This window comes from Nerophis ophidion, linkage group LG18, assembly GCF_033978795.1.
Source record: "Nerophis ophidion isolate RoL-2023_Sa linkage group LG18, RoL_Noph_v1.0, whole genome shotgun sequence".
Lineage (NCBI taxonomy): Eukaryota > Metazoa > Chordata > Actinopteri > Syngnathiformes > Syngnathidae > Nerophis > Nerophis ophidion.
In genome coordinates, this window is record NC_084628.1 from 18,234,524 (window position 1) to 18,262,136 (window position 27,613).

The 27,613-nt window shown below is 37.5% G+C and overlaps 1 protein-coding gene across 2 annotated transcripts in view; it reads right to left on the reverse strand.

Annotated features, from left to right (window-relative positions):
* Window positions 1-23,793, reverse strand: part of igsf5b (immunoglobulin superfamily, member 5b) — a 42,818-nt gene extending 19,025 nt beyond the window's left edge. For both annotated transcript variants that reach the window (XM_061877417.1, XM_061877416.1), the window contains exons 1-6: window positions 23,684-23,793; window positions 23,228-23,318; window positions 17,487-17,798; window positions 10,949-11,076; window positions 5,594-5,759; window positions 2,264-2,395 (exon numbers count right to left, since the gene is read on the reverse strand). In XM_061877417.1, the coding sequence (XP_061733401.1) occupies window positions 2,264-2,395; window positions 5,594-5,759; window positions 10,949-11,076; window positions 17,487-17,798; window positions 23,228-23,276 (787 nt within the window). In that variant the 5' untranslated portion in view covers window positions 23,277-23,318; window positions 23,684-23,793. The remainder of the gene's footprint in view (window positions 1-2,263; window positions 2,396-5,593; window positions 5,760-10,948; window positions 11,077-17,486; window positions 17,799-23,227; window positions 23,319-23,683) is intronic.
* Between the last annotated feature and the right edge of the window lie 3,820 nt (window positions 23,794-27,613).

Sequence of the window (27,613 nt, forward strand, 5' to 3'; positions counted from 1 at the left end):
TACATTATAAAGTTCTCAATAAATAGGTGTTATAAGTTGTAATACAAATGAGATGAAAAAGATTGTCTCATTTTTCAATAACAAATAAGTCGGAATGTTTTTTCTTTGTACTTTATAAACACTTTAAGTTGGAACAGTTTATGAATCTGGATCATATTAGTACTTTGTTTGATTTATTTGACTAATCCATTCCATAATTTAATTCCACTCACTTACATATTTAATTTTTTAAGTGTTGTACGTGCATACAATGGTTTTAAACTACATTTTTCTCTAAGGCTATATTTCTCCTCTTTTGTTGAGTGCATCTTAGACTGCGCATAAATACACATTTTATTGTATTTTACATTTAATTGTATTTAATTTGTCATTTTAATTATTCATGCGATTTGCACGTGTTTATTTCGTTTTTGTTCCGCTGTCAACATTTAAAACCATTAGTCTAATTTATTCCTTAAATCCTAAATTGCAGTATGCTTTAACATATACACTTCAATATATCATTTATATTTTTGGGGGGGTGATTTATTAAATATACAGGCCTTCTATTTGTATTTTATTTGTTTGCAACATACATTGTAAATGATTTCTAATAAATAAGCATTGCAGCTTATGCTGCTCGGCAGATTTGGTGAATTGTCTTAAAGCGTGATAAAAAAAATTATCTTATACTACTTTTATTATTATTTTACATATTTTATGGCCATTTGTTACCAGGCAGATTTGGCGATTGCGTCTAAAATCTCAGTAAAAACAAGTACTATAGTACTTTTATTATAATTTACATATTTTTGCAGCTGCTTGTTGCTATGCAGATTTGATGATTGTGTTCCAAGGCATACTAGAGAAAAAGTATAGTACTTTTATCATCATACACATATTTTGCAGTCACTTCCAAAATATGTATGCTATGGGTAATTCAGTCACAGAATTACCCACAAATTTGGGTAATTCGGACCAAAAGCTCATTAACAGAAAAGTAGTATAGTAGTTTTAATATCACTGACATATTCTGCAGCTACTTGTGTCGAAGAAAATGTTGTATTGTAGTACTTTTATTATCCTTTACATTTTTGGCAGCCACAAAAAAAATACATATTTCCATAATGAATGACCATAACCAACAAAAATGTGGTTACTTTTGTTTAGCCTTTGACACATTTTGGAACGACTTGTTGCTTGGTAGAATTTATTCCTCAAATCCTAAACTGCAATATGCTTTAACATATACACTTCAATATATATTTGTTATGGTGATTTATTATTATTATTATTACTATTCGCATTATATTTGTTTGTAATATACATTGTAAATGTAAATGTATGTTAATAAACAAACATATCGTCCAGTCCTATGATCATAGTGTTAAAGACTTGAAATTGGTATCTCTCAGGAACACTTATTAGCTGTGATTAATCTTTATTAATTATGAGTTAACTCGGGACAAAATGAATCACGATCGAATATTTTCATGTTTCACATCGCTAATTAAAACCTTATTGTTTTCTGCACATTTGCGATAAATGAGATGGAACGTGGGCTTCACGGTGGCAGAGGGGTTAGTGCGTCTGCCTCACAATATGAAGGTCCTGAGTAGTCAGGGTTCAATCCCGGGCTCGGGATCATTCTGTGTGGAGTTTGCATGTTCTCCCCGTAAATGCGTGGGTTCCCTCCGGGTACTCCGGCTTCCTCTAACTTCCAAAGACATGCACCTGGGGATAGGTTGATTGGCAACACTAAATTGGCCCTAGTGTGTGAATGTGAGTGTTGTCTGTCTATCTGTGTTGGCCCTGCGATGAGGTGGCAACTTGTCCAGGGTGTACACCGCCTTCCGCCCAATTGTAGCTGAGATAGGCACCAGCGCCCCCTGCCACCCCAAAGGGAATAAGCGGTAGAAAATGGATGGATGGAGATGGAACGTTTGCTAATAGTCGACCTTGCACGTCTGCCACCTTTGATATTGTTGTTGTTGTTGTTGATGTAATGTGACTATATGAGTGGCCCTGAAGCCATTTCCCCCCCAAAATAACCGGTCCTGCACATTACAGCGGAAAAGTAAGCCTTTCTGCTGACAGCTAATGTTCTGTACAGTCGGAAAAAAAATATTGCGTGTCCTTGGTGAAGGCCAGCGCCACAGTGAGTGACTGCCTTGCTTCTTCATTATACTTTAATCATAGTCTCTGTACAGAAATAAGAAGGGGGAGGTGACTCTTTTTTTTTAGACCCCACCCCAAGCAATGGAAGAAAAAGAAAAGTGCATACTTGCTTGTCTCCTTTGTCTGTAGCAGAGGACAGTGCAGATGCCGAGCAGGAGGAGCAGGAGGAGAGCGGCGAGGGAGGAGATTAACGCCAACGGGAGTGTGCTGTCGTCTTCGTCCTGCAGCACCTCTGCAACTGAGGAGGGGAGGTCACACTGTGGTGAACTATCTGAAACTTTGTGATGTATTCCTAAACATGTCAGCATTATAATGTGCTTAAATATTAGCAGGAACTGAGAGGGTGATAATGAAAGTCAAGTAGTAATAAGATTATAGATAGTTTTCAGATTTCAACCATACAGTAATATAAGGGCCAAGAGCATTTTTTTTTTAATAACCCACTAATAAAATGGGTTATACTTGTGAAAATAACCAGAAAAACAACAACATTTTTTTTTTTACATAAAAATGTCGCTTTTGGTTTTATATATATATATATACACATACATATATATATACACACATATATACTATATACACATATATATATACACACATATATATACTATATACACATATATATATATATATACACACATATATATATATATACACATGTGTGTGTATATATTAATATATATACACACACATATTTATATGTGCACATATATATGCATGTGTATGTATATATACATACATATATACACATATATGTGTATATACATACACATACTTACATACATACATATATATGTATATATGTTTAAATGTGTATATAATACATATATATGTATATACATACACATACATACATACACATATTAATAACAAAATAATTATACCACAATGGATGTATATATACACATATATCTACACACATATATATATATATATATATGTATATATATATATATATATATGTATATATATATATATATATACTGCGATGAGGTGGCGATTTGTCCAGGGTGTACACCCCTTTCCACCCAATTGTAGCTGAGATTGGCACCAGAGCCCCCCGCAACCCCAAAGGGAATAAGTGGTGGAAAAATAGATGTATGTATGTATGTATGTATGTATATATATATATATATATATATATATATATATATATATATATATATATATACATATATACATATATATATATATATATATATATATATATATATATATATATGTATATATATATATATATATACATATACATATATATATATATATATATATATATATATATGTATATATATATATATATATATATGTATATATATATATATATATACTGCGATGAGGTGGCGATTTGTCCAGGGTGTACACCCCTTTCCACCCAATTGTAGCTGAGATTGGCACCAGAGCCCCCCGCAACCCCAAAGGGAATAAGTGGTGGAAAAATAGATGTATGTATGTATGTATATATATATATATATATATATATACATATACATATATATATATATGTTTTCTATATATATATATATATATATATATATATATATATACATATACATATATATATATATATATATATATATATATATATATATATATATATATATATATATATATATATATATATATATATATATATATATAAACATCTATTGTGGTATAATTATTATGTTTTCTTATCTTGCATTTTATATATAGATATATATATGGAATTCTAATCCTTTACAAATTTTGCGGCTATTGTTGCTAGGCAGATTTGGCGATTTTGTCCTAAAGCTCAATTTAAAAAATTGGTACTATTGTCATTTTATTACTGTTTTACTTATTGTGCAGCTACTTGGTGTTCGGCAGATTTGGCGCTTGTGCCCTAAATCTCAGTAAAACAAGTAATATAATACTTTTTAAAAGGTGTTTACGTATTTTTGCGGCTGCTTGTTGCTATGCAGATTTGGGGATTGTGTCACAAGGACCAGGAGAGAAAGATATATTGAATTGTTATTATTATTTGCAAATTTAGCAGCCACATGTTGCTAGGCAGATTTGGCGCCAATGTCCTAAAGCACAGTTTGAAAAAAAAGTTATATGATACTTTTTTAATTATTTACATATTTTTGCAGCTACTTGTTGCTGGGTAGATTGAGCGATTGTGTCCTTCCATCCATCCATCCATTTTCTGCCGCTTATTCCCGTTCGGGGTCGCGGGGGGCGCTGGCGCCTATCTCAGCTACAATCGGGCGGAAGGCGGGGTACACCCTGGACAAGTCGCCACCTCATCGCAGGGCCAACATGCTCAACAAAATAAAAGCAGTATAAATCTTAAAACCATTACAAATTTTGCATTTATTGTTGCGAGGCAGATTTGGGGAAATTGTCTAAAAGCTCAGTAAAAAATACTTTAATAGTACTTTCAAAATTATTTTACATATTTTGCAGCTACTTGTTGCCAGGCAGATTTGGCAATTCTGTCTTAAAGCTCAGTAATAACAGATTCAGCTTCAAATTCAGATGAGGTGGCGACTTGTCCAGGTGTGTACCCCACCTTCTGCCCGAATGCAGCTGAGATAGGCTCCAGCACCCCCTTGACCCCGATAGGGACAAGCGGTAGAAAATGGATGGATGGATGGAAGTACTTTTTTAATCTCCAAAGGGAAATTACTATACTATAGTACTTTTATTATCCATTCATCAATCTTCTTCCGCTTATCGTGCTTTTACTTTTATTATTACTTACATATTTTTGCAGCTGCTTGTTGCTATACAGATTTGAATACTGTGTCCCAAGGCCCAGTAAAGAAAGAAGTATAGTAGTTTTCTTATCATTTACATATTTTGTAGTCACTTGTTGCTCGGCAAATTTGGTAAATCTGACCTAAAGCTCAGTAAAAAAAAAAAAAAGTGTTATGGTACAAACGTTTGTGCTTCTAATATCCATCCATCCATCCATTTTCTACCGCTATTTTGCAGCTACTTGTTGCAAAGAAGATTTTGCAATTGTGTCCTGAATCTCAGTAAAAAAAAGTATTCCACTGTAGTACTTTTATTATCCTTTACATATTCAGCAGTCACTTACTGCCAGGCAGATTTGGCGATTTTGTTTCAAATTCCAGTAAAAAAGAAAAAAGACATTAATTGTCCAAACAAAAATGTGGTTACTTTTGTTTGGCATTTGACACATTTTGGAACGACTCGTTGCTAGGCAGAATTAGTAATTGGGTCTCTAAACTCTGTAAAAAAAAAAATGTATTGTTCCTTTACCGTTGCTAGGCAGAATTCACAGTGCTAGTTATGAATGCTCTATTAGCCAGTGAAAGTCATTTGACAAACAGGAACAGGAAGTCAGACCACCCTCTATTAAATATTGAATACATGTCGGATCTACACTGCAGAGTAAAGCCCACAGTCATCGCTTTAGTTTATTACTTGATGTGTTAATATGACTTACACACTGTCAGGCGGACGCTGCTCCTGAGCGGCCTGGCGAGGGCAGATACCGAGGCCAGACAGTCCACCCCAGAGCTCCTTGTCGCCGTCAGGCTGACGTTGCTGCTCACAGTGAAGAGGCTCTTCCCCGTTTCTTTGCTACTCAGGTTGTACTCGTGCTGGCTCAGCTGCACACAATTGCCCAAGAAGAAACATGCAAACAGTTAACATGTACATCTCCTCCAATAAACACACAAGGTTGCTCTTTTATTCTGTTTAAAATAAATGTTCAATGTAAACAGAAAAAATGTAAACACGGTAGGCTGAAGCACAAGTTAGACATACGTAATAAATGTCCTTTACTGAACAACATTACAGTTTAAATTAGCACATGTGTTAATATAAATATAATATAAAGTGCCGTATTTTCTGGACTATGAGGCGTACTTAAAATCTTTTTTTATTCACAAAACTCGTCTTATAACCCGGTGTGCATAATGTACGGAATAATTCTGGTTTTGCTTACCAACCTCAAAGCAATTTTATTTGGTACATGGTGTAATGATGAGAGTGACAAGTAGATGGCAGTCAAACATAAGAGATATGTGTAGACTGCAATATGATGGCAATATGAATAATAATAATATGACTCAAGTAAACAAGACCAACATTTTATATGTTCCATTGAAAATATAGAACATTACACAAAGCGCTCAAAAATCTATTAAATTGTTTTAGTATGACCTTGGTAAGCTATAAAGTTGCACTGCTTGATGGATTATACTGTGCTTCAACATGCGAGTACTGTTAAACCTTGGCGAGAATGAGGACTCAGGTGCAGAAGGGGGACAATTGACACAGGCTTTATTTAACAGTTTTCTTTGAAGTCTCTGTGAACAGAGTGATTAAGGCAAGGCGGCTATAGAATCTATGATAACAAAAGACAAATAGGCAAAACGCAATAAACAGAAAATCACTCCAAAGGGAGGAAAAAGTCAATAGCAAAATTACACACAAATCTAATAACAAAACGAACAACAATCTGTGATTAGCAGAAAAGGTAAATCACTCACGCAGAGGAGACCAGAAACTTTAAACAGAAAGTACGCTATAAGAAGCTGAGATAACTACAAAGTAAAGCGCTCCAAGAGGAGGGGAAAAAAAGGAGGCAAAGCACTGAAATAAACACACAAAATTCTAGACCAAAAACTTTAGCAAACAAAATCACTCTTTCTCAGAGGAAACAAAGAAAACAATAAATAAGGCAAGGCAATACTTAGCGAACGTGATTCAAGGCTGTAGACAAGGCTGTGGAAAAGGCTGGAGACACGTAGCAAGACGAGATACTCTGGCACAAGACAAGAGGAGGACGAGACATTTATACACATGAGGGAGGGTGACACAGGTGGGCACAATCAGGAGAGACATCAGACCAGTGAAACAGGAGGATGGGCAAGTGACCTGAAACAAGAGGGAGAGTTAAGCTTTCAAAATAAAACAGGAAATGACAAGACAACATGAAACCAGACAATACTTCACCCAGGTGTGACAAGTACTGGTACCTGCTGATCTGTATTTGGGATCTGCATAAATCCTGAAAAATTGCACGCGTCTGCCTTTGTAGTCCGTGGTGACACCGTAGTCGATAAGCTTCTTTTTTTCTATCTACTTGTTATGGGACATTCATTCTCCCCTGTTGCCATTTCTCATATAAAGTAGTATAAATTTCTTACGTATATCTGTCAGTGAACTCACCATTAAAGCGCTAAAACATACCGGGGTAGTGACTTTACATTATTGACCCAAGGAACTTTAGTTATTAAAGTGTTCCGGTACAACGTTTTTTCACGAGACACATTTCCGGCCTTGTTGTTTCCGGATGAGGAGATGCTGCTGGGTTATTGATTTAAGTTAAGTTTGAATGTCATTAAAACCGTTAGCTCCATCTGTTGACACTTTTTCCACTCCCATCCTTGCACGCTACACCACTACAACAAAGATGACGGGGAGAAGGCGCTACCAAAGGTGAGCCATGTAAATAAGACCGCCCACAAAACACCGCATCTGGAAGAGACTGTCAGATAAGTGGCTTGAAGATGATCTGTAAAACATAATCAATGCAACATTTTGACCAAAGAACCACCATTACATGTTATGGACACCACAAGGAAGAGTTTTTAATTTAGAAAAAAAATTATAATAATATGACTACTTTAATGCGCCCTATAATCGGGTTCGCGTTATATATGAAAAAGGATGGAAAATAGACCATTGATCGGCAGTGCGCCTTATAATCTGGTGCGCCTTATGGTGCAGAAAATACGGTATTAAGTAATTATAGTGGCACATTTCTTACACATACAAAGTCTCAAGGGTAGAAACGTATTAAATTAAATATTAAATATCCACATCATTCAACTTATTGCTTCCGGAACTTCCATCCATCCATCCATTTCCTACCGCTTATTCCCTTTCGGGGTCGCGGGGGGCGCTGGCGCCTATCTCAGCTACAATCGGGCGGAAGGCAGCGTACACCATGGACAAGTCGCCACCTCATCGCAGGGCCAACACAGAACTTAACGTAATGAATTATTTTTGCCACTGGGTGTCGCTAAAAAAGCAATTACCACTCCACTTTAACTTAAAGACAGCATACGTTTGTTTCAGGCAATTAACCATGAACAGGTTAGTGTTTTTCATACCTACCATTGCTCTTGAACAGTCCAGAGCTGTGAGAACCAATCACTAATTCTGCCTCGCTACAAGTAGTTCCAAAATGTGTTCAAAGGGCCAAACGAAAGTAACCACATTATTGGGACAATTCATTATGTAAAAATGTCTTCATTTTTATTCTTTTTTTTTTTATTATTATTGGGCTTTAAAACACTATCACCAAATGTGCTTAGCAGCAAGTGGCTGCCAAATATGTCAAGGATAATAAAAGTACTACAGTGTAATACTTATTTTTACTGAGCTTTAGGACACAAATGCAAAATATTCCTCACAACAAGTAGCTGCAAAATATGTCAGTGATATTAAAATATTAAAATTACTATAAAACATTTTTTTTTTGCTGAACTTTAGGACACAATTGACAAATGTGCCTAGCAACAAGTGGCTGCAAAAGATGTAAATGATTATAAAAGTATTATACTGCACTTTTTTTCTTTACTGGGCCTTGGGACACAATCATCAAATCTGTATAGCAACAAGTATCTGTAAAATATGCAAAATAATGACAAAAGTATCTGGAAAAAATATGTAAATACGAATACAAATATTATATTAATGTTCTTTTACTGAGCTCAAGGACACAATTGCCAAATCTGCCTAGCAACAAGTAGCTGTAAAATATGCAAAATAATGACAAACGTACTCCAGTACTTTTTTTTTTTAACTTTGAGACAAATTCACCAAATTTGACTAGCATCAAGTACTTGCAAAATATGTAAAGGATAATAAAGGATAATAAAGTTCTGTTTTTTTTTTTGTTTTTTTTACTGAGCACCTGACTAAATCGCCAAATTTTTGGGACACAATCACCAAGTATTTCGAGCAACAAGTGACTGCAAAATATGTTAATGATGATAAAAGTTCTATACTTTTTTCTTTACTGGACCTTGGGAAACAATCGGCAAATCTGCATATCAAAAAGTAGCAGCAAAAATGTGTAGATGCTTACAAAAGTACTATATTACTTTTGTTACTGGACCTTGGGAAACAATCGGCAAATCTGCATAGCAATAAGTAGGTGCAAAATATGTAAAATAATAATAAATAATATCATATCATTTTCTACTGAAGTATAAAACAAATTCACCAAATATACCTAGCAACAATAGCTGAAAAATTTGTAAAGGATGATTAAGTTTTACACTACTTTTATTTTGCTAAAACACAGGACACAATTACAAAATTTGCCTAACATCAAGTTGCTGCAAAAATATGTAAATAATTTGTATCATAAAGTTCTATATTGCTTTTTTTAATAAGCAAAAGACTCAATCCCCAAATATTTGGGACTTTCTGACATGATCACCAAAACCCGCCTAGCAACAAGTGGCTGCAAAATATGCAAATGATAATAAAAGTTCTATAAAATAAAATGACCTGGATGAATGAGAACATCCGCAGACAATAAGATTGTTCTCTGTTTGACTAATTTCACGTGATCAAAACTGTTGTATCATTCCACTCTACAAAATAATAAAAGTATGTTTGATTCGTGCTATATAATGTATCAGATCAATATTGCCATCGACCCATACTCAAGGCTCCATCAGGAGTCAAAAGGTTGTATCCGCACAAACCTAAAGTGACCACACAATGATACTGCCATTTTGTGGCTTTAATAAATACAAAACACTACATCGGGAGGTTGCCCACAGCTGTGTTTTTCAACCACTGTGCCGCGGCACACTAGTGTGCCGTGAGATACAGTCTGGTGTGCCGTGGGAGATTATCAAATTTCACCTATTTGGTTCAAAAATATTTTTTGCAAACCAGTAATTATAGTCTGCAAATAATGTGCCATTGTTGAGTGTCGGTGCTGTATAAACCTCGGCAGAGTAACCGTGTAATACTCTTCCATATCAGTAGGTGGCAGCAGGTAGCTGTCCGGAACAACGGTAGGCAGTGTGCAGGTAAAAAAGTGTCTAATGCTCAAACCAAAAATAAACAAAAGGTGAGTGCCCCTAAGAAAAAGCATTAAAGCTTAGGGAAGGCTATGCAGAAAAAAACTATAACTGAACTGGCTACAAAGTAAACAAAAACAGAATGCTGGACGACAGTAAAGACTAACACAAAGACACAATGTACATCCGAAGATGACATGACAATCAACAATGTCCCCACAAAGAAGGATAAAAACAACTGAAATATTCTTGATTGCTAAAATAAAGAAGATGCTGGAAATATCGCTCAAAGGAAGACATGAAACTGCTACAGGAAAATACCAAAAAAAGAGAAAAAGCCACCAAAATAGGAGCGCAAGACAAGAACTACAACACTACATATATGAAAACAGCAAAAAACTCCAAATAAGTCACGGCGGGATATGACAGGTGGTGACACTACACCTACTTTGAGACAAGAGCTATAGTGGCGCTTCCTTGGTTATGGTTTAAAGTCATATCCAACAATTGTGACAAGTTTTTCTTAATGATTTCCGCTGGTGGTGTGCCTTCGGATTTTTTCAACGCAAAAAATGTGTCTTGAGTCAAAAAAGGTTGAAAAACACTGGCCTACAGCCACAGATGTTATTGACATTTTTTTGACCCAATGCTACTTTAAGACCCTGGGGGTCATTTGTTTTTGTAGACCACCCTTGAGTAAAGGAGAATGTACAGCTGTTAACATGAGTCATGTTTTGATTTACCTTTTTTCCATCTACTTCCCACTGTAAAGAAGGTTGTGGGTGCCATCCTGCTGCCTGGCACTCCAACAGGACCGACTGACCCTTTAAAGCTGTCGTGTTTCCTCCGAAGACTTTCACACTGCCTTTTTCTGACAAAAATCACAAACAACATTTTTTGTTTTATATTATTCTATATTTCATTTTCCGTTATGGGCGGAAACAGACTTTGTGAGTTGCTTTAAGGGGCAATAATCCCAAATTTTACACTTTACAGAATTTGGTGTTTAAAATGTTTTACTCTTGTTTTACAGGCTGTTGGAAGCAACACATCATGAGGCCGATGTGTTTTTATAACTCATCCCTGGTTGTGCAATCTGCAGTTCTACCAAAACATTTTTTGCAAAATAGTAAATACTTTAATATATGTACCTAAATGAAATTACTTTTTAAATAATAATAATAATAATAATAATAATAATAATAATAAATAAATTAAAGGAATAAAAATGTTTACTAATTAAATTTAAAAAAACTAAACAGAATCAAATCTAATTAAATCAAAATCAGATTCAAAATCTACACCTAAATCAAACCAAATAACATTAAGCTGCGTTAAATTAAAATACGATGTCCTATCACTGTCTGTGATTAAATTAATTTAAATTAAATTCATCTATCACTGTCTGGACACTGTCTGATGAGGTGGATGCTGAATTTATGCATGTCGACAACGGGGATAAGAATGTAAATTTAACCTGCGCACAACTTTACAAAACCTTTTTAATCCTGCACAAACATAAAACATCATGTCACAAATTGAATTAAATGAAACTAAATATAATTGAATTGAATTAATTAATTTAAATTAAATTAAATTAAATTCAAATATATTTAATTAAATTAAATTAATTTAAATTAAATTAAAATAAAATACATTTAATTAGATTAAATTAAATTAAAATGATGGATAGGCGTGGTTATAGTGGCAATTTCAGAACAATTTTCTAATGTTGCACAAAAATTCAACTTCATGTCACAAATTGAATTAAATTAAGCTAAATATAATTGAATTGGGGAGCACGGTGAAACAGGGGTTAGTGCAAGTGCCTCACAATACAAAGGTCCTGATTTCCATCCTGGGCTCGGGGTCTTTCTGTGTGGAGTTTGCATGTTCTTCCCGTGACTGGGTGGGTTCCCTCCAGCTACTCCGGCTTCCTCCCACCTCCAAAAACATGCACCTGGGGATAGGTTGATTGGCAACTTTAAATTGGCCCTAGTGTGTGAATGTGAGTGTGAATGTTGTCTGTCTATCTGTGTTGGCCCTGCGATGAGGTCGCGACTTGTCCAGGTTGTACGCCGCCTTCCGCCCGAATGCAGCTGAGATAGGCTCCAGCACCCCCTGCGATCCCGAAAGGGACTAGCGGTAGAAAATGGATAGATGGATGATAATTGAATTAGCTAAATTGAATTAAATTAGATTAAATTAGATTAAATAAAATTAAATTTAATTAAATTAAATTGAATTAAATTAAATTAAATACAATTAAATTAAATTGAATTAAATTAAATGTTAAATAAGCGCGGATGTCGTAGCTGTGTTGTTATGTAGTTATGTAGTTATCCTGCGCACAACTTCAGAACACTCTTTTAATGTTGCACAAAAATTCAACCTCACTTCACAAAAAAAACCTTTTAAAAATTAATCTATATTAAATAAAATAAGATACAAGTAATTAAAATGTTGGATAAGGCGTGGTTGCAGTTTAGCTGCGGAATCCGAGCATATCAGCCAAGAGGAGAAAAATGCAGATTTACCCTGCACACAGCTTTAGATTTTTTTAGCATATTCTCACTAGGATCCAAAACCATTTTCAAAGCTCCTAAAATGGAGCAGATAGGAGCCCTTCAAAGTATCAAACTCCTGACAAATGCTTATCATTTTCTCCCCTCCACCTGCCAAACAAGCCTCAGTGGATCATGTCGGTGCAGCAAGTTGCATTGATGTTGACGATAAGATTGAAGACTGTTTGATAGCGGAATTCGCTGCCACACAAATTATACGCTACGAATGTAAGACAATACATTTCCGACTCCAGAATGAGACTGTAATGGTCGCTGTAAGTAAACGCTGGCAGGCAACCAGCAGCCTTGTTCGCGGTGACGGATGAGAGGCCGCCGCCATCATGACTGATTAATACGTCCAAAAGGGGATGGAGAAGCATCAGCATCAGCGCTTTCTCGTTACGCTGCAATCCGAGCAGCAAGGATTCATGAGGCTTTAGGTTGCCATGGCAGCCTTTAAGGGCAATCAGTAGTGAACCCGGCTGATAAGTTCGTGTGAGCTCTCGGTGTTAAGGAAGGATTGTTTGAGGTCAATTAAAGCCCACGGAGGATATCTGCAGCACATTTGTGGCCGCCGTCCAAGTGCTTTATTTGCGGCTGCACGCAGTACACAAATCACAGAGTTGCTGACTGCTAAGTGCCAGGATGCACGGTTAATTCCGAGGCTGCGTCAGGTCAGAGCCGTCGTCTGCTTGCAGCCAGAGGGGCTGATTCACCGACTATTAGTGAGCGGACATGTCGGCAGGGTGTGCACTCATGGCAAAGAAAGCAATGAAGGCTTCTCTTTATGATATATTGGAAAAGGTGACGGGTCATTGACATCCTCCTTTTTTTTTTTTTTTGCATCAGGGTATTTCCTCACTGATGTTTTATTTTGCTGACTCTGCGGTTTAAGGGGCAAGGATGCAAATAAGCAAAAGGATAAGGTCACTGGAAGCGAGGCTCCGTACAAATCTTGCAGCATTTAATGAGTTGGCATCTCATCTGCGGCGTGACGTTCCCATGTGGGTGAAATAGTGCTGTGTCAGCAGCACTGTGGTCAATATCGCAACACATCCATCCTAGTAAATCTGCTGTTTTGATCAGTGACTAGAGGACTGTGAGGATTTGGGTTATTGCAAATATTTAAGTGGCAGAATTTTTTTGAAACATGTTTTAGAATTTTTTACATTTTATATATATATATATATATATATATATATATATATATATATATATATATATATATATATATATATATATATATATATGGTTATACTTGTATAGCGCTTATCTACCCCTTTTTAAGGAGCCCAAAGCGCTTTGACAGTATTTCCATATTCACCCATTCACACATACATTCACACGCCGATGGCGGGACCTGCCATGAAAGGCGCTCACCAGGACCCATCAGGGGCAAGGGTGAAGTGTCTTGCTCAAGGACACAATGGATGTGACTAGGATGGTAGAAGGTGGGGATTGAACCAGTAACCCTCAGATTGTTGGCACGGCCACTCTCCCAACTTCGCCACGCCGTCAGCTGAGGTGTTATGGATGCCCAGGATGCTTCAATAGCAGCCTTTAGCTCATTTGCATTATTGGGTCTGGTGTCTTTCAGCTTCTTCTTCAAAATACCCCACAAATTCTCTACGGGGTTCAGGTCAGGGGAGTTGGCAGGCCAATCGAGGACAGTAATGACATGGTCAGTACACCAGTTACTTGTGGTTTTGGCACTGTGGTCAGGTGCCAGATCATGCTGGAAAATGAAATCATCATCATCATCATAAATAAAGGTAAACATAATTGCTTGAATGTGTATCATCATATTAGTGTCTTTACAAACACTATACATACTAAAAAATGAATATACATATATATTTTAATCAAGCTATATTTTATTGAAGTCTTTAAGTTGTACTAATTATTGTATCATGCAACAAGTTATTATATAGTTAGTATAGCATAAGTCTTGTTTTTGTTTAAAAAATTAGCTCATTAGACCATTATAACAATTAAATAAGTACAACCAATACAATATGATATATAATAATTATAACAATTTGTGATAATGTCATAAATAACAATAATCTATCATTTAGTACATTATTTAAAAAAAGTATTATTCATGAGATTATTATTAATTATGATTATTATTGATGAGTATTTTTGTGATTTTTTCATATAATAATGACAGCAATAATGCCACTATTGTACAAAACAGCAAAAAAAGAACACATTCTGAGAAAATAGTGGTAACAATAATTATAAATATCCATCCATCCATTTTCTACTGCTTATTCCCTTTGGGGCCGCAGGGGTTGCTGGTGCCTATCTCTACAACAATCGGGCGGAAGGCGGGGTACACCCTGGACAAGTCGCCACCTCGTCACAGGGCCAACACATATAGACAGACAACATTCACACTCACATTCACACACTAGGGCCAATTTAGTGTTGTCAATCAACCTATCCCCAGGTGCATGTCTTTGGAAGTGGGAGGAAGCCGGAGTACCCGGAGGGAACCCACGCAGTCACGGGGTGGACATGCAAACTCCACACAGAATGATTCCGAGCCCGGGATTGAACCCAGGACTACTCAGGACCTTCGTATTGTGAGGCAGACGCACTAACCCTTCTACCACCGTGCTGCCAATAATAAATATAATATTATCAAAATTTCTAATAAATCAGAATGAACCATACCCAACACATTTAATGATAAAGTATATATCACAGGACAATGTGATCTTTTTGTCAAGTAAAAGAAACTGATGTATATTCAAGGAGTAACGTATAACAGTAACCCAGTAAGACGTTAAATACACTTATTATTTGAAGTTACCATATTTCCTTGAATTGCCGCGGGGCGCTGATTAATTTAAAACCTCTTCTCACTCCTGCGCTTACCAAAGGCATGCGGTAAAAGTAAGCATGCGCTAATTATTATAAAACCTCTTCTCACTCCGGTACTTACCAAAGAATGCAGTAAAAATTTGAGTGTGATGTAAGGATACCATTATGAAAAGCACATTTAATAAAAAATACGTTATAATGGTCTTACCTTTACTTATAAATGAAATCCATGCCAGCTCTTTCTGATCAAAAGCATCGATAACTTGTTCAGAGAAGTCTTCCTTATCTTTCTTCAGTTTTAAAAGTCTCTCTGTCTTGATGGAGATCTTCCTTTATTACCCCCTGCTTCGATTGAAAGTCCAGTTTAGAAAACTGCTATCAGACCGCTGCTATCAGTTAACTCGGCTCCTCAAGTGCGGGGGCGATGACAGAATTAACCTCGAACAACTCCCCCTCCCGTTCTGCTCCGTGGGTGATGTCTTTATCCCACGGCTGCTACCAGGAAGTGTTATTGTATGAATAATACACTGGGTATTTAGGACTGGAACATGCATTATTTCAGCCCGGTTGTTTACATCGCCAGCATAGGTGTTACATCCTAAAAGGTCTGTCGTGCACCCGCCGCGTCATATCCGTCCCAGCACAATTCACGTCACTAATTGTCACTTCTTCTGCAGCCGAGTAGTCGCAAGAAGGATCACTAGCGTCCTCTACCACCAGGAGGCGGGAGTCATTTAATGACTCATAATCGACACATGCAGCTACGGTATTGTGATGGTCTCAAGCCGTCGTCTTGCGGGTTCCCAGGACCACCAAGGAAGGACATGGCTTGAGCAGTTTGACTTTGTTTATTTTTCAATAAAACCTCAGTCCAGGTCGCTCTTCCGCTCCTCCTCTCCGCTCGCTCGCCGACGCCGCCTCCTCGCCGCCATTTTGGGCTGGGTTTCAGCGTGCCCTGCCTGTCTGTCGGACCGTCGGCTCCACCTCTCCACAGCTATATTAATAAAACATAGCTGCTTACTGTTTTCAATAGCTTGGACCTTAAATCCTACTGAATAGCTCTTAATCTTCTTCCCTTTGTGCGATTTAAAATTACCGGTATTGAAATCAGCCTCTTCCATTTTGAAAATGATGAGAGGGGAAGTGTCACTCGTGACGTCACGAGTTTGACCCGGCGGTAATACTAAGCATGCGCTAATCATTTTGCGAAGCGAGTTTGACCCGGCAGTAATTCAAGGCAGGCCCATACTACTGTATATGCCCGGCGGCAATTCAAGGAAATACGGTATTCTGCGTTGTTATTTTAAGTACGAACAATATTCCAAACAAGATGCTGTATGTAATGATGTCCATAGAGAACTTTTCGACTTCTAAATCTGAATATTGAACTCAATAATAAGCCACTATTAGCAGCCTTTGGATAGTTTTGTGTAAAAATGTGTGCTAATTGCAACAATTTATGCCAGTTTTTTTTAAGTGAAGTGAATTATATTTATATAGCGCTTTTCTCTGGTGACTCAAAGCGCTTTACATAGTGAAACCCAATATCTAAGTTACATTTTTTATTTTTTATTTTTTTAAACCAGTGTGGGTGGCACTGGGAGCAGATGGTAAAGTGTCTTGCCCAAGGACACAACAGCAGTGACTAGAATGGCAGACGCGGGAGTGAACCTGCAAGTTGCTGGCACGGCCGCTCTACCAACCGAGCTATACTGCCACTTTTTTGCATAATATTCAGCGCTAGATTGTCATTTATTTGTTATTTGACTATCAAACTAATCTGTGGCCTGAAGAAACAGGAGTTCAGAACATTCTGAGTGGAATTTTCTCCAATTAAAACTAAGCACACTCATCATCATTAAAACGTTTTGGGGTTTTTACGAACCTTGAACGAAGAGGCTTGCTGTTTTCCTGTCGATTCCCTGCAGGTGACAGGTGATTTGCCCCTGGTGATGCCTCCCAACGCTAGCAAAAACAAGCGTCCACCCATCTCCACTCGGGGCGTTGCTTTCCTCCGCCGTCACATTGGCGATGGAGGACGACAGCACGCCGTGCTGCCTGGAGATGGAGACCACCACCGTGCTGTTCAGCTCCCACAGCATCACATCCCACTCTGTGGGTTTGGTGGTCCCGCAAGTAAAGCGGGCCTGGTCACCCCTGAGGACTGTCAAGCTGTCGGGCGACAGCTTCAACACAGCTGAAAGCCATCGAAAGAAACATTAATGACATCCATCCATCCATCATCTTCCGCTTATCCGAGGTCGGGTCGCGGGGGCAACAGCCTAAGCAGGGAAACCCAGACTTCCCTCTCCCCAGCCACTTCGTCTAGCTCTTCCCGGGGGATCCCGAGGCGTTCCCAGGCCAGCCGGGAGACATAGTCTTCCCAACGTGTCCTGGGTCTTCCCCGTGGCCTCCTACCGGTTGGACGTGCCCTAAACACCTCCCTAGGGAGGCGTTCGGGTGGCATCCTGACCAGATGCCCGAACCACCTCATCTGGCTCCTCTCGATGTGAAGGAGCAGTCAAATCAAAATCAATCTGCCTATGCTACAATATGTCGCATATTTCAGCTTGCATCACATTTAGAGAAGGGGTGTCTAATTCGCTCAGGGGCCACGTGAAAAAAAACCTGACATGATAACTTAAATATAAAGACAATTTCAGAATGTGTTCTTTGTTTACAAATAGACCTAGCATATTTTGAAAATGTACAAATCAGAAAACCAATAGTATTCTATTCTATTTGCCATTATTTATCATTTCTAAATAAATTATGTGATCAATTTCATCAGTCAAATAGGTAGAATTGAGTCTGGCAGAGTTTTAAAATGCTCCCATTGGTGTTATTTTTAATTTTTTAGAACAGGGGTCGGGAACCTTTTTGGCTGAGAGAGCCAAGAAGTCAAATATTTTAAAATGGATTTCCGTAAGAGCCGTAAAAAAAAAAAGTTTAACACTGAACACAACTAAATGCGTGCATTTTTAAGTAAGACCAACATTTCTAGAGTATCACTTATTCTTTGTAACAAAATTGTTATTCTGAAGCTAACTGTGGAGGGTGCGTGGCCTGCAGGCCTGCAGCGAAGCAGGGTTTTGCCAGGACCGGCCTCAAAATCAGCGACAGGTGCGTAGACGGCCCACCTGGGCCTTGTTATCTAATCACCTGTCGCTCTGTTATAAGCAGCAGCCAGGAGGAGGGACAGGGTTTGGGCTGGAGCCAGAGCACAAGCGAGAACGAAAGAGAAAAAGACAATTGGTGGAAAGCAATTGAGAGACTTATTGAAAAATAAAACTATATTGTAACCCTGAAACAGGCTCTCATGGTGGTCTGAAGAACCCCCAGGAGGGCAAGCCCCACACGAACCAATAATAAATAACTTCTTACCATCAACGCAACTTCTTGAATAGGTGCGGTAGAAAACGGATGGATGGATTAAAAATGCTCGAGAATGTTTTTTTTTTTAACATTATTTTTTAACACTGTGATTACAAGTGGAATTATTCATTACTTATTGTGTTAAGCAGAGTCAGCTCAGATTTACCTGAGAGCCGGATGCAGTCATCAAAAGAGCCACATCTGGCTCGCGAGCCATAGGTTCCCTACCCCTGTTTTAGAAGATGAAATGAATAATAATATTGGAATCAAACTATAAGATGTTATATTATTGTACAAATTTTCCTCAACGGATGCACGAATATCCCGTGGTTTATTCTGTATTAGGGTTGTACGGTATACCGGTACTACTATAGTATCGCGGTACAAATGAATCAAAAATGGTACTATAGTCTGTTTGAAAAGTACCGGTCCCCCATCATTTTTTTTTTCTAAAAGGCATGATGGCGCGTCGTCGTCACGTCATTACATTGCTGGTTTTAGCAGCAGATGAGCACGTTCGGCAGCGCACAATCATGGAGTACTTATAAACAGACACAGTGTGTAGACAGAAAAGGGAGAACGGACACATTTTGGCCTAAAAACTAATGATAATGGTGAAGTTATAACACCGAAACACCCTCAGGAAGAGGTGCTTAAAGACATAGATAGATAGATAGATAGATAGATAGATAGATAGATAGATAGATAGATAGATAGATAGATAGATAGATAGATAGATAGATAGATAGATAGATAGATAGATAGATAGATAGATAGATAGATAGATAGTACTTTATTGATTCCTTCAGGAGAGTTCCTTCAGGAAAATTAAAATGGCTAGCGACTTAGCGACTAAATTCCATCCGCAATCTGCAATGTTTTAGCTACTTCTAAATCGCTAATCCTCGCCTCCATGGTGACAAATAAAGTAAGTTTCTTACAAGTATCATCCCTGCAGGACGAGGAATGGCTAAACATGCTTCACTACACACCGTAGGATAATATGATAGCTCACAATGTAAACAAATGCCATGGGTGGATCTATACCTAACATCCACTGTAATGATACCAAGTACAAGAGCGTATGTAGTCGATACTCCTATGATTACATAAACATTTTTTATCATCACAAAATCGTTTTTCTTTTCTTTCTTTTTGTATTACATTCATAAACCCAGAAAATATGTCCCTGACACAAGAGAACTTAAATCATGACTAATGTATGATCCTGTAACTACTTGGTATCGGATAGATACCTAAATTTGTGTTATCATCCAAAACTAATGAAAAGTATCCAAACAACAGAAGAATAAGTGATTATTACATTTTAACAGAAGTGTAGAACATAACCAGATATTAACAGTAAATTAACAAGTAGATTAATAATCACCTTATACAGATTGTCCTTTATAATTTTGACAAAATAATAGAATGGGGAATGACACAATATGTTACTGCATACGTCAGAAGCCAAATTATGAGCCTTTGTTTGTTACTAATAAAAGACAAGTTGTTTTATGTGTTCACTATTTTATTTAAGGACTAAATTGTTTTTGCATTGCAATTAGAAACAGATGTTTAATGTACCTTAAGATGTTTTGTTAAAATAAAGCCAATCATGATATTTTTAGTGGTCCCCTTTATTCCCCTTTATTTTAAAAAAGTATCGAAAAATGTCGATACTGTTACCGGTACCAAAATGTTAGTAACGATACAACCCTAATCTGTACATACGTAGCATCATCTACAACAACATTTGTGAATTTGGACTCATTTCATCAATCACACATGAAGTTAAAAGGGGATACATATTATTTTTAGCATATTTATGTGTGCCCAGGAAATGTGACCCCAGTCATTAGTACAACACCAAATGTGCAGATTATCAAAACCCTTTTCAGGCAGTAGAAATGTCACATTTTTGACCATCAAAGCGAGACTCAGCTCTTTCCAGGCTGCTCAGTTCAATATGGCCAAACCGAAAATAGAAATCCTTTATAAAAAAAAGAGAGTACGAATCCGCTTTTTTTTGTGGCGTTAAAGGAATTTGTGTTATATTTCTGTCCAGTTACCTATGATTGGGGTCATTACCACAACAACAGAACTTAACTTCGCTTTACACTTGTATGACGTTTAAACTTCAGTTTGATCCTGGAACAGATTATTCCCACATACCCACCAGTTCCTGAACTGTGTCCCACCTGAGAGTTTCCACTATAGATATTACAAACCCTGTTTACATATGAGTTGGGAAATTGTGTTAGATGTAAATATAAACGGAATACAATGATTTGCAAATCATTTTCAACCCATATTCAGTTGAATATGCTACAAAGATCACATATTTGATGTTCAAACTGATAAACTTTTTTTGTGTGTGCAAATAATCATTAACTTTAGAATTTGATGCCAGCAACACGTGACAAAGAAGTTGGGAAAGGTGGCAATAAATACTGATAAAGTTGAGGGATGCTCATCAAACACTTATTTGGAACATCCCACAGGTGTGCAGGCTAATTGGGAACAGGTGGGTGCCATGATTGGGTATAAAAACAGCTTCCCAAAAAATGCTCAGTCTTTCACAAGAAAGGATGGGGGGAGGTACACCCCTTTGTCCACAACTGCGTGAGCAAATAGTCAAACAGTTTAAGAACAACGTTTCTCAAAGTGCAATTGCAAAAAATTTAGGGATTTCAACATCTACGGTCTATGATATCATCAAAAGGTTCAGAGAATCTGGAGAAATCACTTCATGTAAGCAGCATGGCCGGAGACCAACATTGAATGACCGTGACCTTCGACCCCTCAGACAACATTGTATCAAAAACGGACATCAATCTCTAAAGGATATCACCACAAGGGCTCAAGAACACTTCAGAAAACCACTGTCACTAAATACAGTTCGTCCCTACATCTGTCAGTGCAAGTTAAAGCTCTACTATGCAAAGCGAAAGCCATTTATCAACAACATCCAGAAACGCTGCCAGCTTCTCTGGGCCGGAGGTCATCTGATATGGACTGATGCAAAGTGGAAAAGTGTTCTGTGGTCTGACGAGTCCACATTTCAAATTGTTTTTGGAAACATTCGACATTGAGTCATCCGGACCAAAGGGGGAAGCGAACCATCCAGACTGTTATCGATGCAATCTTCAAAAGCCAGCATCTGTGATGGTATGGGGGTGCATTAGTGCCCAAGGCATGGCTAACTTACACATCTGTGAAGGCACCATTAATGCTGAAAGGTACACACAGGTTTTGGAACAACATATGCTGCCATCTAAGCGCCATCTTTTTCATGGACACCCCTGCTTATTTCAGCAAGACAATGCCAAGCCACATTCAGTATGTGTTACAACAGCGTGGCTTCATATAAAAAGAGTGCGGGTACTTTCCTGGCCGCCTGCAGTCCAGACCTGTCTCCCATCAAAAATGTGTGGCACATTATAAAGCGTAAAATACGACAGCGGAGACCCCAGACTGTTGAACGACTGAAACTCTACATAAAACAAGAATGGGAAAGACTTCCACTTTCAAAGCTTCAACAATTAATTTCCTCAGTTCCCAAACATTTATTGAGTGTTGTTAAAAGAAAATGTGATGTAATACAGTGGTGAACATGCCCTTTCCCAACTACTTTGGCACGTGTTGCAGCCATGAAATTCTAAGTGAATTATTATTTGCAAAAAAAAAATAAAGTTTATGAGTTTGAACATCAAATATCTTGTATTTGAAGTGCATTCAATTGAATATATGTTGAAAATGATTTGCAAATCATTGTATTCTGTTTATATTTACCTCAACAAAATGTCCTAACTCATATGGAAACAGGGTTTGTATACTATAATATACTAGTATCCACTATACACCTGCATGCATGGTCCTGCAGCTCCACGCCTCAGTCATCAGCCAAACTCATCAGAGGACCAAACAAGCTCATAATAATGTGCAAAGGAGCGGACTAACATGGTTCACACCACAATGCTCGACGTAATACACAATTCATAACCACACAGGATCACACGTCATGCATCCATTTACCAAATGGGGCCTGGGAGATGAGGAAAACGGAGGCCAGAAATACACTTATTTCCTTTTATCGCAATCAGAGAAAGGCAGCCCCTAACGAGCATCATTTGAGTCTGCGCTTTTTTTTTCAAAGATAATTAAATCCAAAGCGCAGCAAGATTGTTAGACCCCCCTCTAACTAGATGGTCTGTGGGTGGACGTTCATGAATACATTTGAATGCTCACCTTGAGTGCCGCATGCCAGAAGAAGCAAAGAGAGGACAACAGCGGCCATCGTTGTTATGCTGATCAATCCATGAATCAGGGTGACATGGACCTGGCAGAGGGGGGGGCAAAGACAATCATTATCATCATCTTTTTAACAGCAGCAGACTGTCATTAGATTGTGCAGGAGCTGTCCTCTCAAGCTGAAACTGTTGCACCATTAAACACAACATAGAATAATAATTACTCAACCAAGTGACTGTGAAACAAAGCAATAAAGCCTGTAATTAATGCAAAGGCCAATCTGTAAGAACTGCAATCATGCCAGAGTCCAATATATTTAGAGTAAATGGCTTTAGCTATTAGCATATAATGAAAAAATCACAGCTAGATACACCACGTGTATCGTTTGTTGCACACAATGCATGATTTATTGCGTAATCTATTCTATCAGATGACAAAAATGGTCAGACTCACCTCATTGTGTGTATGGAAGGACGCACATACATACAATCCATACACATCAGTGATACAGGGGCTTCTTTATGTGCGCCCGAAAAAAAATTGAAAAAGGCACACCAAAAAAAGTTCCTGTTAAATATTAGCAAAGGGAACTTTGCACACCCCGATGCAAACACGGTGACTCAGAGTGCAAATAACGGACAGACTTCCCACGGTGCACACAAACAAAATCTCCCGCAGTCAATTAAGGAAAGGCAAACTACAACGATGAGAATCAACATATTTCCAGACGGATTAGTTTTGTCAATGTTGATACAGCTTTTGTGTATTATATTAGGATGTGCAGGGCTTAAATATTTTTTTTTAATAAAAAATAATAAATTAAACTTTCAGTTTGAGGACACATATAGTACAGTAGATTGTCGTAGTCGTTTTTAACTTCCTAATGTGCTACAATTTGGAGTTCAACCGCATATTGCATTTCTGGAAAAAATATGCCTCAAATGTCAAAAAGTTTTCGGCAGGTGTGTAATCATTCTTGCCAGGACAGAAGGGTAGCGGTGATTGCAAAAAAAAAATAAAAATAAAAGTGTGATGATAACTTTAGAAAAGTGTGCTCAATATGAAAGGACATACACACATATATATATATATATATATATATATATATATATATATATATATATATATATATATATATATATATATATATATATATATATATATACATACATATATATACACACACACATATATACATATACATATCCACACACACACATATACGTATACACACACACACATATATATATATATATATATATATATATATATTCCTCCCACTTCCAAAGACATGCACCTGGGGATAGGTTGATTGGCGACACTAAATTGGCCCTAGTGTGTGAATGTGAGTGTGAATGTTGTCTGTCTATCTGTGTTGGCCCTGCGATGAGGTGGCGACTTGTCCAGGGTGTACCCTGCCTTCCGCCCGATTGTAGCTGAGATAGGCGCCAGCGCCCCCCGCGACCCCGAAAGGGAATAAGCGGTAGAAAATGGATGGATATATATATATATATATATATATATATATATATATATATATATATATATATATATATATATATATATATATATATATATATATATATATATATATATACATGCATATATATATATATACATACATACATACATACAAACCCCCGTTTCCATATGAGTTGGGAAATTGTGTTGGATGTAAATAGAAACGGAATACATTGATTTGCAAATGCTACAAAGACAACATATTTGATGTTCAAACTGATAAACACTTTTTTTTTGTGCAAATAATCATTAACTTTAGAATTTGATGCCAGCAACACGTGACAAAGAAGTTGGGAAAGGTGGCAATAAATACTGATAAAGTTGAGGAATTCTCATCAAACACTTATTTTGGAACATCCCACAGATGTGCAGGCTAATTGGGAACAGGTGGATGCCATGACTGGCTATAAAAGCAGCTTCCGTGAAATGCTCAGTCATTCAGAAACAAGGATTGGGAAACGGTCACCACTTGGTGAACAACTGCTTGAGCAAATAGTCAAACAGTTTAAGAACAATGTTTCTCAAAGTGCAATTGCAATAAATTTAGGAATTTCACCATCTACGGTCCATAATACCATCAAAAGTTTTAGATAATCTGGAGAAATCCCTGCACGTAAGCGATGATATAACAGACCTTCGTTCCCTCAGATGGTACTGCATCAAAAAGCGGCATCAGTGTGTAAAGGATATCACCACATGGGCTCAGGAACATTTCAGAAAACCACTGTCAGTAACTACAGTTTGTTGCTACATCTGTAAGTGCAAGTTAAAACTACTATGCAAAGCCAAAGCCATTTATCAACGACACCCAGAAACGCCGCCGGCTTCGCTGGGCCCGAGATCAGCTAAAATGGACTGACGCCAAGTGTTCTGTGGTCTGACGAGTCCACATTTCAAATAGTTTTTTTGGAAACGATGAACGTCCTGTCCTCCGGACCAAAGAGGAAAAGAACCATCAGCACTGTTCTAGGTGCAAAGTTGAAAAGCCAGCATCTGTGATGGTATGGGAGTGTATTAGTGCCCAAGGCATGGGTAACTTACACATCTGTGAAGGCACCATTAATGCTGAAAGGTCCATACAGGTATTGGAGCTACATATGTTGCCATCCAAGCAACGTTTTCATGGACGCCCCTGCTTATTTCAGCAAGACAATGCCAAGTCACTTGTTACAACAGTGTGGCTTAATAGTAAAAGAGTGCGGGTACTAGACTGGCTTGCCTGTAGTCCAGGCCTGTCTCCCATAAAAAATGTGTGGCGCATTATGAAGCCTAAAATACCACAATGGAGACCCCAGACTGTTGAACAACTTAAGCTGTTCATAAAACAAGAATGGTAAAGAATTCCAACTGAAAAGCTTAAAAAATGTGTCTCCTCAGTTCCCAAAGGTTTATTGAGTGTTGTTAAAAGAAAAGGTGATAAAACACAGTGGTGAACATGCCCTTTCCCAACTACTTTGGCACGTGTTGCAGCCATGAAAATCTAAGTTAATTATTATTTGCAAAAAAAAAAAAAAGTTTATGAGTTTGAACAATTAATAATTTTTAATAATTAATAATAATTAACATATTGCTATTGGACATTTGCCGTCTGGCGGGCCAACTTAATGATGCCGGCGGGCTGTAGTTTGGACACCCCTGCTTAAGATTTTTAGTATATTAGTATGTGTGATTAAATTATAGAATGGACTAAGCAAAGAAGTTAAACAATGTACTAATAAGTTCCAGTCTTAGAGGCTGTTCAAATCAGAAGTGCTTACAAAATACAAGAAAGAAGAATTTTGAGAAATACCTTCAGCCTTATTGAAAACGAGATATTCGTCATCTCAGTACGTTAATCATGACTGACTTAATTATCTACTGCAAGAACTGCTGTACTAAGGATTCACTGATGTAATTGTGTTACAAAAAGAAGACAGGTAGTGAACAAATGCATTGGGAAGTGGGAAAAGGGTTAGGATAGAGAAGCTTTGCTTCTTTCTACTCCTTTTTGGACGTTGTAAAGAGAAATTATATGAAATTAAGTGTGTACTAAAGTACCACCTCAGAAAACACTTGGCTCTCAAAATACCTCCATTAAAACCAACATTATCACACAGTATCATAAGTGACTCTTCAGCGGTAGCACTAGCGATACCCGTACCACAGTTTGAGAATCACTGCAATAGGATCAAAACAACTATTTACTTTAAATATGAATTACCCTCGGTTCATTTCCTACCACTGGAGCTCATAGCTGCTGCTTTTGGGCAAGAAGTGGGGTGTGCCCTGGACTGGTCGCCACTCCTATGGAAAATTTTGACTCTCCAGTTGTTTTGACATGCATGTTGTCAAGAGGTGGGAGGGAGCCCATAAGCAGGGGGAGACCATTTAAACTCCCACGGCGTAGGGTCAGAAATTTTACACGTTAAGGGTTTCCTGAGTCAACTAGTTATTGGAGCCTTGATTATCGGTCAATACTAATAACATATTAGCACGGATCATCTGTATTTTTTATTTTTTTATCCTTATATTTTGTTGTGTGGAATGTTAGAAAAGGTTTGATTAAGTGAAGTGACTGAAACAAAGAACAATGCTAGGCTGAAAAGCATGACCTATTTATTATTAATCATCCGGAATGGAATTATGACATGGTAATTGGTGTTTTGCCAAGACCATTATTAAATTAAATTCATGACGCAGCAAGTTGAATTATGCGGATACTTTCTAAAACACTTCTGCCTTGGACACTTTGTATCTTCAAGTAATATGCGAATATAATTATTTGATGCTTGTTTATATCGACAAATGTTTTAGACTGTATTATTGTTGAATTAACTACACGTATTATGTTTATCTAGCTTGTGTGCTATTGTGTGCTTGGCT